General features: G+C 41.0%; 1 protein-coding gene across 4 annotated transcripts in view; it reads left to right on the top strand.

Annotated features, from left to right (window-relative positions):
• dclk1a (doublecortin-like kinase 1a) overlaps positions 1–13,069 on the top strand; it is a 47,906-nt gene that overhangs the window by 18,353 nt on the left and 16,484 nt on the right. For 3 of the 4 annotated variants that reach the window (XM_042008325.1, XM_042008322.1, XM_042008324.1), the window contains exons 5-6: positions 741–848; positions 12,917–13,011. In XM_042008325.1, coding sequence (XP_041864259.1) covers positions 741–848; positions 12,917–13,011 — 203 coding nt within the window. Of the gene's footprint in view, positions 1–740; positions 849–11,344; positions 11,435–12,916; positions 13,012–13,069 lie in introns of those variants that run through there. The other variant, XM_042008323.1, reaches the window with a different exon arrangement.

Genomic DNA, 13,069 nt, shown 5'->3' with positions numbered 1-13,069 from the left:
TTATGAGAAGTTCACTTCTCAATCTCTGTTGACTGACTTCTCAGTGCTGATCAGGGTTGGGGTTTTATTTGAGTTTTTCTTTTAACTGTTCTCAGCAGGGGACTTTGGTTTGTTTGTGTCTGACCCTGTCGTGAAAAATGGGATGTTTAGTACGTCTCTTAGATGAATGCCAGTGTATGAGCAGACAGAGAGCAAGAGGCAGGAACAGACACACATAGCGACAAACGAGACAGACAGTCAGAGTCAGAGCTGCAGACAAGTTCACCTCAACTAAGCATCATTATAATTATCACCTCTGCCTCAACTCTGGCACACTGTCATCATGTTCACACTCTGCATTGTACATTAATCACCAGACCACAGCGACCGCCACACAAGTATATAACACGTACATACAAATACACACACACACACACACACGCAGACAAAGGCAAGCACACATGGCAGGCTGTACATTCTCCCTTTTCCCTCTAGTCTCAAATGTTAATGAGCTATAATAGAGCTATAATCAGGAAAGTTTTGGGGTTGAAGGAGGTAGCGAGGGTGTATGAGTACTATCACATGGCTCATTTATCAGAACTTTGTGTCTGTGCAGTATTAGACCTCCATGATTCAAAAACTATAGACCTCTGCTTGTGGACTTTGACATCATTAGAGCAAATTAAATTAATAGAAGCAATGGAATTTGTAGTTACCAAATAGTCCTCAAAAAGCTGTATATGTGGTCTTTGTGTTTGCAGAGTCCCGCATGATGAAGTCATTGACCTATGGAAAAATGTCAGGCTCTCTGAACCGATGCTCCCCCAGGACAATCATCCAATCACGTCGGAGCAAATCCCCAGCATCTGGTAAGGCGCTTTTAATTTTTTTCTTGCCCCCCCCCACTCCTTCTCTTTTTAATACAATTTATCATCATCTACCTGTGTGTTTTTGTGTATCCTTGCATCTGTGTTAATGCAAGAAGAATGAACACAGTGTCTCAGGCCCAGTGGACATAGTTGTTTGTGTCCTAATACTTTCTCATTTGATTGTTTAGTATTTTCAGGGTCATTACTTCCATAAGCATTGCTGCACAGTATAAATAAACGGTGCAATGAAATCAGAGTTCTGCAGAGCGTTTGGCAAGTGTGAGTGTGCGCATATGTAAGCTGTGTCTCATTGCATGCTGAATATGAATTCAAAAGAGAATGATTTCACAAGAGAGTGGAGAGAAATGCAAACAGGGTTGAGAGAGGTAAAAAAGAAAGAAGGGGAGATGGAGTGAGAATGAGAGGGAAGAGAGAGAGCTGGTGACTCAATCCTGCAGCTCCCCACAAGCTGCTCTTCAACTGACATACTAATGAAATGTAATAAAATGGTGAGAGCTTGCACTCATACCTGATCCATTGTTTGTGCCTGACAGCACAACACAAAGTTCTTTCCGGGGATCAGTAAACAAACAGACTAACAAACTGTATTAATTCCGAGAATTGAATGCAGCTGTTGTTTATTGCACCAGTATTGATGTGTGCCAAACATTTGGTCTGGCTCAAATCTGGTGGAGGCTTGGTGATTAGTTTTCCAGCTTTAACAAATATCAGTTTATTTTTTTTGCGACTGTACAGCTTGAGCTTTTGTTATTTGTAACACAGCCTAGTTATGCAACAGCACACCTTTAATTCTCACTGTCATTATTTAGTGGTTTGACTGTACAGAGACTTAATGGGTTGGGGATGATTTGAAGGGTGATGCAACAAGAAATCCCCCTAAAAGAATTAGTTTAACTTGTTGTTTGAGCAAGATGCCGGTGATGATCGCAGATTGATGACCAAAATTTGTTTTGCATTAAGATCTGGAAGACAAAGCGAGGAGGAGTAGAAAAGATCGGGCAATGATGCAGAAGCTTCTGGATGTTGACGGTTTAAGAACTTTGGGGAAAAGGTTATGGGAATGAGTCATACACTATCTGATCTCCCTGGCAGCAGCGAGTCTGGAGTGCAGGTGTATACAAATGTGTGTGTGCATGTTTGAGAGGAAGAAAGAAGGGGGGGGGGGGGGGGGGGGGGGGTCGTCTTTGTTGCTATGGAAATGGAAATATAGCACAGTAAGAAGAGCATGTAGCTACAGACACAATAGCTTGTAACACCCATATATGGCAGTAACTTCCTGTGAAATGGCCCGCAGAGGAGAACAGTGCTGCCTGACGCTCTGTCCCCGCTGCAACCCTGAGTCAGACCATTCTGCTGTTTCACTTTTGTGAAATGTTTCCCTTCTGGCACTGCCTCCAATACTTTTTATCATCCATTGCTCCTGCATTGTTCTTGACTGCTGTGTGTTTACTCTGTAAAACATCACCCATTTATGACAGAAGAATTGAAGTTAAGTAAAATGCAGGAAAAAAAATGTTAGATTCCCTGTTTGACCATCAAGGATCTGTTGCTTTTTTACTCTCTTCTTTAGAATATTGTATTTTTCCATTTTAAAAACACACTGTGCCTTCCTTCCCTCATTTAAGGACAATTAGTCAGGAGATTAAAATGAAGTTGTTACCATAATACTGAATGGAATCCGATCTCACCACAGATTATAAAAAGAATAGTGCTGGCAGTGTGACCATTGGTCTTAATCTGTATTGTTATTTTTTCCCCTAGCTGACTACTGAAGTAAAAGCTGATATATCTTCTGCTAATGTTAGTTGATAGACCTTAGAATACTGACAAGTAAACCATAAGATAATTGCTTTGATTGCTTATGCTCATATATAATTTCCCACAGTGTTGTCCTCCTGGAGATTAGACCACTGAAAAGCTGTACTGCGTTTCAATAAAACATGTATAATAATGCAACTGCATGACTATTAATAAAAAATATTGATGTGATAGAAAATTCCATTAAATTTTAGACATTATAGACAAAAAATAAAACTCAATCTCTTTTTAGATATGTTCAATCATTTCTCATTTGTACCACCAAAGCACAGTAATGAACTCAGTTTCACACCTTGCACCGGGGTTATCAGGTTCTCTGAAAACATTCTGAAGCCCCATGTTTATTTTCTCTTCCGCCATCACAGACCTAGAATATTTTAATCTAATAAGCCTGACAAAAAGCTCTGCACAGAGCAGATGTGAAGTGTGAATTAACTCTGGGACAGACTATGGGAGCGAGAGCATATAGCAGAAAAACGAGTGCAGTCAAACACCACCTGGTGCCCCTCTGTGTGCCTCGCTCCCCTCATTGTGCAAGTTTGCAGCTGAGACCGAGACACCGCTGAAGAGCAGAGGTGTGCGTGGAGGAAAATGATGAAAATTGTGTATTTACTGAAACAGAGTACAGTCAGAAGTGAATGCAATCAGAAGATGTAAAATCAAAAGAAAAATGTAAAAATTTAACAGATAAAGAGTTTTCACTGCGCGGGTGTTTCCCAGCATCAAATCTGAGTAGACTAAATATGAATTTTGGTTAGTGAGCAACAAAAACAGTCTTTCAATTGCAGTTTAGAAAACCTTTAATTTAGAAAACCAGAAGTGATCTTACGTATCACTACCGCACTGTTGTAATTTGCAGCATTCATTTGAAACCAGCCAGAGGAAGCTTTCTTTTGACCAAGTACCAGATTTCCCAATACTACAGTCTGTACCTCTGGCATCTTTTTTTTTTTTAAATGATTAGTATTGTTCGATAGACCATACTACAGCCCAAGTTATGATAAGGTTTCCTTCTGATGTTCAAGAAAAGTTACACGTGTAGTGCATATAAAGACAATGTAATGCATCATTGTGATTAAACTCCATTTTTTAAGTGCAAAAGTACATTACAGCATAGGTTGTAATTAGTTTTTTAAAAAGCATATTTTGCTAATTATATCCTGATAATTTATGGACTCTAGAATTAACACAATTTTGATGGTAATGAGAAATAATGTTATATTTTTCTGTTAAACTTCACAGTTTCAGTTTGAGCTTTTTGATGACTAGCAATCAATCATAAATGATTGTGGCCTAGATCTCATCAGTTTGAATAAATGTCTACCTCTAGTCTGCTTTCTCTCTCTGCAGAGGTAGTTGCAGATGGGATTTATGTGTCTGTTTTCTTGCTCAGCCTTGTATAAGATAAATGTCCTCATGAAACAAAGAGTTGTTCTGTCTTGGATGTAGAGGATGTCCTTTTCCTGGACGTATAAGATGCTTGTTCCTTCCTCAGGAATTCCTGAGACATCGAAAGATTTCTATAATTTTCACATATGATTTTATATCAGATTTTCTTCTATCAAGCTCTGGCCAGTAAACACTGATACTGTTAATATATTTTGTGGTTCCCCAGAGTCTCCATTGTCAGCCCATTTTCACATAAGAATGATTAGTAGCTGTATTGATCCATACCAAGATGTTTTATGATGTACTTTTGGGTTGGGGTTTGAACTAATTACAGATACAATTATACCACACACCATCTGAAAATGAAAATAGTCAAAGATAGAAAGAATTAGAAAATCATATCATAATTATTACATATTTTTATACGAGACAGAGTTGTCTTTGGATAAGGTGATTTCATCCACTGGAGTTTTTATCTCAGTGAAACAACAATAATAACCAAATAATGACCAATTTTTGGGTGCTTTCAAGCACTGATGAATTTGAATTTTTCTTCATCTTTACTAAGGATCAAAGCTTAGAAACGTGTTGAAACTGTTGTTTGGTGACTCATACTGAAGGGCTACAACTAATGAATCATAATTTCCATCATAGATAATTTTATATTAACCAAGAGGCTCAATGCAAAAGAAAATTATGTAAAATGCATTTTTATGAAGTTCAGTTCTCATGGAAGAAATGGCAGGTATTCCCTTCTCATCTTGTGGACTATCTGTTTTGGCATCAGTCTTTCTTTCAGTCGTGCGTGGGCTGGATGTTGGGCCTCTGCCTGACTTTGTCATCACTCAGACTTCATTCTGAGATGTCGTCACACCCCCAGTTGAGTGTACATATACACAGACCCAAAATAATGTGTTAAAACATTTTGCACTCAAGCATAGTTTGTTTTCCCCATCTTACCATCTGTGTCTCTTCTGATGCCACATGTCTGCTAAAATTAACCGAAATGTGTAGATGGTGTCAGCTAGTATCACTCTGATACTCTTTGGTCTCACCTTTTGCTGAATGTCACAAGCAACTCTATATGTTTGGGAGGACTTTGAGGTTGCAGTGTTGAGGAACTGACCCATGAAAAAATCCAGTACATTTCCAGATAAATCCCTGCTGGCTGAGGCAGCTTTTGAACTGTAAATATATGATGTCTGCAGCCATACTTACTGAAAGCCAGTAAGAACAGGGAGTGTAACAAAGAGCAGAACTCAAACAAAACATCAGAAACTATTTCATGGCCAGTATAGTATTATTTTTTTTCTCCAATGAAATAAGGACTCCACCAAGTAGCTTTTTATTCATTCAAAATGCATAAAAAAATCTATTCTTCTGCTCCATCCATCCATCCATCCATCCATCCATCCATCCATCCATCCATCCATCCATCCATCCATCCATCCATCCATCCATTCATCCATCCATCCATCCAGCCAGCCATCCATCCATCCATTCACCTATTTTCTGCCACTTATCCGGAGTCGGGTTGCGGGGGCAGCTGCCTAAGCAGGGAAACCCAGACTTCCCTCTCCCCGGCCACATTCACAAGCTCATCCGGAGCCCATCCCAAGGCGTTCCCAGGCCAGCCGAGAGATGTAGTCCGTCCAGCGTGTCCTGGGTCTCCCCTGGGGCCTCTTTCCGGTGGGACGTGCCCAGAACACCTCACCAGGGAGACGTCCAGGAGGCATCCTAACCAGATGCCCGAGCCACCTCATCTGGCTCCTCTCGATGCGAAGGAGCAGCAACTCTACCCCGAGCCCCTCCCGGATCACCAAGCTTCTCACCCTATCTCTAAGGGAGAGCCCAGCCACCTTGCGGAGAAAACTCATTTCAGCCGCTTGTATTCGCGATCTTGTTCTTTCGGTCACTACCCACAGCTCGTAACCATAGGTGAGGGTGGGAACGTAGATCGAGCAGTAAATCGAGAGCTTTGCCTTTTGGCTCAGCTCCTTCTTCACCACGACAGACCGATGCAGCTCCCACATCACTGCACATCACCCATCCACCTGTTGATCTCCCGCTCCATCCTTCCCTCACTCGTGAACAAAACCCTGAGATACGCGAACTCCCCAGGACCCTATTGCAGACCCGGAGAGCGCAATCCACCCTTTTCCAGCTGAGGACCATGGTCTCGGATTTGGAGGTGCTGATTCTCATCCCAGCCGCTTCACACTCGGCTGCAAATTGCTCGAGTGAGAGCTATAGATCACTGCTCGATGAAGCCAACAGAAGCACATCATCCTCAAAGAGCAGAGACCCAAACCTGAGGCCACCATACTGGATCCCCTCAACACCTCGGCTGCGCCTAGAAATTCTTTCCATAAAAGTTATGAACAGAATCATTGACAAAGGCCAGCCTTGGCGGAGTCCAACCCGCACTGGAAACGATTCTGATTTACTGCCGGCAATGCAGACCAAGCTCTGACACCAGTCGTACAGGGACCGGACAGCTCATACAAGCAGGTCCGGCACTCCATACTCCCGGAGTACCCCCCACAGGACACGGTTGAATGCCTTCTTCAAGTCCACAAAGCACATGTAGATTGGTTGAGCAAACTCCCATGCCCCCTCAAAGACCCTGAAGAGGGTGTAGAGCTGGTCCACTGTTCCATGACCGGGACGAAAACCACACTGCTCCTCCTCAATCTGAGGTTCGACTATCTGACGGACCCTCCTCTCCAACACCCATGAATAGTCCTTACCAGGGTGGCTGAGGAGTGTGATCCCCCTGTAGTTGGAGCACACCCTTTGGTCCCCCCTTTTTGAAGAGGGGGACCACCACCCCAGTCTGCCAGTCCAGGGGAACTGTTCCCGATGTCCACGCGATGCTGCAGGGGCTTGTTAGCCAAGACAGCCCTACAGCATCCAGAGCCTTAAGAAACTCCGGGCGGACCTTATCCACCCCCGGGGCCTTGCCACCGAGGACCTTTTTAACCACCTCAGGGACCTCAGCCCCAGAGATGGGAGAGCCAGCACCAGCTACACCAGACTCTGCTTCCTCATCGGAAGATGTGTTGGTAGGATTGAGAAGGTCTTCGAAGTATTCCTCCCATGGCCTCACAACTTCCCAAGTCGAGGTCAGCAGCCCCCCATCCCCACTGTACACAGTGTTGACGAAGCACTGCTTTCCCCTCCTGAGCCGCCGAATGGTGGACCAGAATCTCCTCGAAGCCATCCGAAGTCATTCTCCATGGCCTCTCCAAACTCCTCCCATGCCCAAGTTTTTGCCTTAGTGACCGCCAGAGCTGCGCTCTGCTTAGCCCGCCGATACCCATCAGCTGCCTCTGGAGTCCCACAGGCCAAAAAGGCCCGATAGGACTCCTTCTTCAGCTTGACGGCATCCTTTACTGCTGGTGTCCACCAATGAGTTCGGGGGTTACCGCCATGACAGGCACTGACAACTTTATTGTTTCTATGTTCTCTTAGGTTTTATTGCTAAATCAGCTATAGAGTGCATCCAAATCAGCCAGTGCGATACTCTCCAGTTGCTAGCATGTGCCCATAAAGCAAATTCAAGCTATCACATGACGCCCTGGGTTGGAACCCAAAGCAGTGAAGTGTGGTTTCTCAGCTCTGGAAATTTTCAGGGCAGGCTCTAGGAATGTGCATTAAAACAAGTCAGAGGCCGAGTTTTAAAGTTGGAACTTATGTAACATTGCCTTAAGGCAGGGGTGTTAAACTCTGGTCCTCGAGGGCCGGTATCCTGCAGGTTTTCATTGTTTCCCTGATCTAACACACCTGAATAAAATCAAATGGATCCAACAGCTTCTTGTCAACTTCTTCACAATAACCTATTAATTTCAGTCAGGTGTGTTAGATCAGGGAACAATGAAAACCTGCAGGATATCGGCCCTCAAGGACCGGAGTTTGACACCCCTGCCTTAAGGCTTCAAACCATAGTCTACTAACCAATGGGTGACTTGATACATTTTTAATAAACAGTCTTTGTGAGACTTTCCTTCTAGTATGCTTAATAATTCACTTTTGTTTTTGTAGGGATTCTAAACAATTTATTCCCTACTTTAATTCCATCCTGCGGCATCATCAGGTCAAATGGTTAATTCTTACAAATACATTCCTATCAGCCTGAGTTGTGCTTTGTGTTGTGCATTAATTTCTTGTACAGCTTGAGACAGTTTGCTGTGCACTGTTGTTTTCTACTTTGCAATTGAAAATATTTGAGTTGACTCATGATTGTCTCTTTAACTCTATGTACAGATATAATTAAACTAAGAATAGCAGAATTCCCCTCAGGCTGCTAGAAGCTAAATTTAAGCTGCATATCTACACTGTTAACACGCCTTTCCCCCTCTGTTTCAGCATTTCCAACTGTTTCAGCAAGCATCATGCATACATTAAGCCATTTTTTTGTTTTGTTTTGTTTTTTTTTACCAACCTGGTGTCACTGGAAAATGTGAAATAGGCAAAAATGGAAATAATTTTGTTCTCGCTGATAAACAGAAATCGTAAGCACTTCTCATGACAGCCAGTACAACTTTGAAAGTTTAAATGGGTGGTTTGTTTTATTCCTGCTCCACATTTGCGTCCTATGGCTAGAAATACAGATCTGTGACATGCATTAGATGTGAGAATGTTTATTTTTAGGGTAAGCCATTATATTTTTTTTAATTATATAGTTTTAATGCTCTACCCTGGGGCTGGAGTGGGACTGATGCCCAAATTCATTTTGACATGAAGAAAATTGTATAAATTGAACAACAGCTCAGTTCCTATTATCCAGCAATCCATATAAAGGCTACATATAGGTTTTATTTGGTTTATGTCTAAAATTTAAATAAGGCCTACTCTTTCAATGCAGGGTTTCTGCAACTTTGTTTATTACTGTCTTATTTTCAGTGGACATGAGGATTTCCTTTTAAGAGCATTTAGTATGAAGAAGAACTTGTACGACCTTGCAAGCATGAACGGGGGTATTTTGATCATTTTTTATATGAATTTGTGCATATCATCCACATGGACACACTTTGGAAAACATTGTCACAAGCCAAAAAACCCAGGTATTCTAGTCCAAAAAAAAAAAAAGAACTCATAGTTAGAGTCAATTAAATCTTTGAAGCCATTTCCTTTTTTTCTTTGCTGAAAGGTGCAAATGCATAGAAAAATATTTGGTTATTAAATACCCGTGTTCATGTGTACAGAGCAGTTAATTCTGTAAAATAATGAAAATTAAAAACTTTCCAGAGTGACAGCTGATGTGGATGAAATTAGTTTTTTATGAAAGGATTTATAACATAGGCATTATTTGAGCTCATCAACCTCCCGTCCTCTTCCCTGTTAAAGGGAAATGATAAAGAAGTTACGTAGAGTGTATTTTGAATGAATGAATGAAAGATCTCAAGTGTCTTTTAAATCTACTATGATTCTACTGGGATTCATGAAGAATCCATCTCTGAATCTTCTGTGTTTTTGTTTTCTATTTAACAGCAGTAACTTACATTCAGATATATTGTTTTAACTGAGCCCCTACCTGTCCTCTCAGTAGTCACATTCCTCATGACTAATCTCTGTATAATCATTCTCAGTAGGTGGATTGGGTTGTTTGCTTCTTAAAAGCTACATGTGCAGCTTGTGTTTAAATTTTCCTTTTAAAATGACATTTAAAGAACATTCTGTGACTGAATTGTTATTTTTTTAGTAACACTGTCAACCAGTTCCATCCTCATTTTCCCTTTAAAAAGGGTGTGGGGTTGTGTCACAGCATTTCAGTCCCATAATACACTTTTACAGTCCATTTTCTCATTTTCAAAGCACTTTTAATCAATACGCTGTAAATGTCATCTGACATTATGGAAGGGGATAATTTCTACAGGTGATAGCATTTGTCTATTACCATCCTGACAGTAGTCATGAATTTTTTTTTTTCTTTTTTAACTGAGTCAATTAAATTGTGTAATTTTGGCCAAAATCATCCTTTCTGTCAGAGCACCAGCTGAATAACTGTTAGGGATGAAAGCTTTCAAAATTTCTGGCTGTTAGCTTAAACTGAACCAAAAAAGCAAGTAAGAGCAGAGATAAACTGCCAATAAAAACAGGACTGAAAAAAGTGTGGAGGAGTCTGGATGAGCAAGAAATTTGGGTCTAATGAATGACAATCATCACAGCACCCTCCCGATCTGTGGAACAGTGCTTCCGTCACCCAAAGAAGAAAATAATATAAGCAATAAAGTACCAACTTGTTATACCAACTGTTCCAGTCTGAGTTGTTTTTACATGTGAATTATAGTTACTGGCAGCAGAATCAGATCTGGAGTTAACTATTCACACATATAAACAGCACAAGGTTCTTTGAGGTACGATGTCATAGGTAAAAAATATTCTAGAACAGTATTTGGGTTGAACACAACACAAAGAAGGCTGGTTAGAACAGAAAAAAAACATGCCTCAGAGATTGTTTACATTCACTTTTATTTACCTGAATGCTACCCTGAATTCTCTAGACAGACATCGACCTGCTGTATTGACCACTGCACTTTGCAAGCCGCTGACTAAAATCTGCATGCTGTGTCTGATCTGATTGATTCAGACATTTGTGTTCTCACATACAACTCCTCCATGTGATGTCTGAACATTTTCAAGGCTTCGTGTGTCAAAATGCTTCATGTGTTTAACCGAGGAGGTGTGAACAAAGTCTGAATGCACTAGCTTTTGTAGCTGCATTACAGTCAGATTGTTATGTTTGCTCATCAACAGATTCCTGGATGTGTGAATGTTGATTATTCTGTCTGAAGAAAAACCATTTCAGCCATTCGGCATGCACAAATCAATTTACATATGGGAGCAATCGCCTTCCTCCTAACAGGAGGATCTTGTGGGTTGAGTTAATGCCTTACATGACCTAAGATTTTTATTTTATTTTTTTTTTTTTACCTCAGATGTTTGAACAAGGTAGAATACAGCTTTTAGAGCCAGTTTTGACCATTCCAGCCTCTTTAGATGACACTTATTGCAGACTGTTTTCTTTCACTTGGCAGCTATTCATCAAAATATTTTTGCTTCCCAATCAAACCTCGGTCTTGATTATTTGGCGCTGAAGCAAAGAAGACAGTGGCATAAATATCTTAAAATTTCTGTGTATTTTATGTGCCTATCTCCCTCTCCCTCTGTTCCCTGCGCGTCAGAGTTTGCGCAAGCAGCGTCTCCGCCTCTCTGTGTAGTACAGCGCTGCTCCGTCTCCCATTCATCACAGTTTACTACCACACTCGGACGGAGCGCGTACAAAAGGTGCTGCTCTTCTCATTTTTTGCCGCTTTGGATTAACACTGTGCTTTTCATCATGCTGGAAGTAGAAGGTAGGAGCACCAACGCGGTGTTTGTGTTGTGAATCCCCGCCACCCCATAACTTTAGACCAAATGTGCATGGTTGATTTTCGATTCGGGTAAATGACCTTGACAAAACAGTGACTTTAACCGATTGAATCTTTCTAATAATTTAGCAGAGAGACATCTCGAGACATTCCCGCCCATTGTTGAGTAATTTGAGGAGAGTGTGCCTCTGTGTGCGTAACGCTGTTTTCATCAATGAAGATGCTCGGGAACGGCTTAAACAATATTTTAATATGTGTTTAATATTTCAAAGCGCGTGTAAGATATAGAAATTCTTGTGAGATGCGATTGCAGTCTTCGGTGTGTCTTTTTTTGTCTTCAATAATTCAGAAAGTTCCTTGATCTTGGCAGGGAATATCTTTTACTTACCTGCTACATCGAGACTGTAACAAGGTGTTTAAGATAAAAAAAAAAAAAAAGAAGAAAAAAAACTGTGTTTGTTTGCATAAATCCTTAAAGCTGTAGGCTAATGCAAACCAAGGCTCAAAGACTGAAGGAAATTTTTAAAGGCAAGGAAATAAGCTTTTCCTTATCTGCGGCATCAAGACAGATTGACTGTGAAAATTTATCAGTGTTTACATGCAGCACTTCTTAAGGCTATAGATTAATGGAAAAATGTGGCTCAGAAATTAAAAGATTAAAGTTAAAATCATGGGCAGTGGCAGAGAATAATTAAATATGTGTTTTATAATTATTATTATTATTATTATTATTAATAATAATAATAATAATAATAATAATAATAATATTATTCCTCCTAAGATAAACTTAACTACCTCCACACTTGTTCTCACTGTTGTTGGACAAATTCATTGTAGCTTCACATTTTGAATTTTTCTCCAATCTGTGTGTTGTTGCTAAGAAGCAAGAACTCATGTTTTCCTGATAGGCTGGTTAATGATGCCATTAGGCTCCTTTCGTCTGACCACACACAGGATATGGATGTAACGTTGATTAATGTGATGTTCTTGTTTAATGAGAAGATGCCGCTGGGTTTTTGAGCTGTGCTGTAGCTGGAAAAGTAGACCATGCTGATGTCACAAGTACAATATGTGAATATGCAGTTAAAATGAGGACAGGCAGTGTTGCTGACTACCATGCACTTATAGTCTGGAACTAATCTGGTTTAACTGGGGAGTCTCAGTGGCAGTTGCTGCGACTGGGTCTGTATTTTGGATAAAGAAAAGAAAGAGTGGAATAGATTTTAGAGCTGTTTTTACTTCTCTCTCACTCCCCCTCTTGTCCTCCTCCTCCTCCCACTCTGCCTCATCCATGTGAATGGATAGATGCTGAGGGCGGAAGTGTGGGCTGCTACACACTAATATATTTGTTCTGGAAAGCACAAGTTCACATTTTAAAAAATGACTATTTTGAATATTTCTCCTTTAGTCTTACCCCTCTTATCTTCATTTTTCTTCATTTTGTTTCTCTCGTTTTCTCCCCCCTAGTGAATGGGATGCCAGCCAGTCAGATGTCCACTCCTCATTCGGGAAAATCCCCCAGCCCTTCTCCAACTAGTCCGGGCAGCCTCAACCAACGCCAGGTAGGACAAGAATATACAGGCAAAACCACACACACACACACACACAACCAACCTGTAG

The sequence above is a fragment of the Melanotaenia boesemani genome, chromosome 15, assembly GCF_017639745.1.
Source record: "Melanotaenia boesemani isolate fMelBoe1 chromosome 15, fMelBoe1.pri, whole genome shotgun sequence".
In the NCBI taxonomy this organism is placed as follows: Eukaryota; Metazoa; Chordata; class Actinopteri; order Atheriniformes; family Melanotaeniidae; genus Melanotaenia; species Melanotaenia boesemani.
This window is presented reverse-complemented; position numbering and strand designations above follow the sequence as displayed.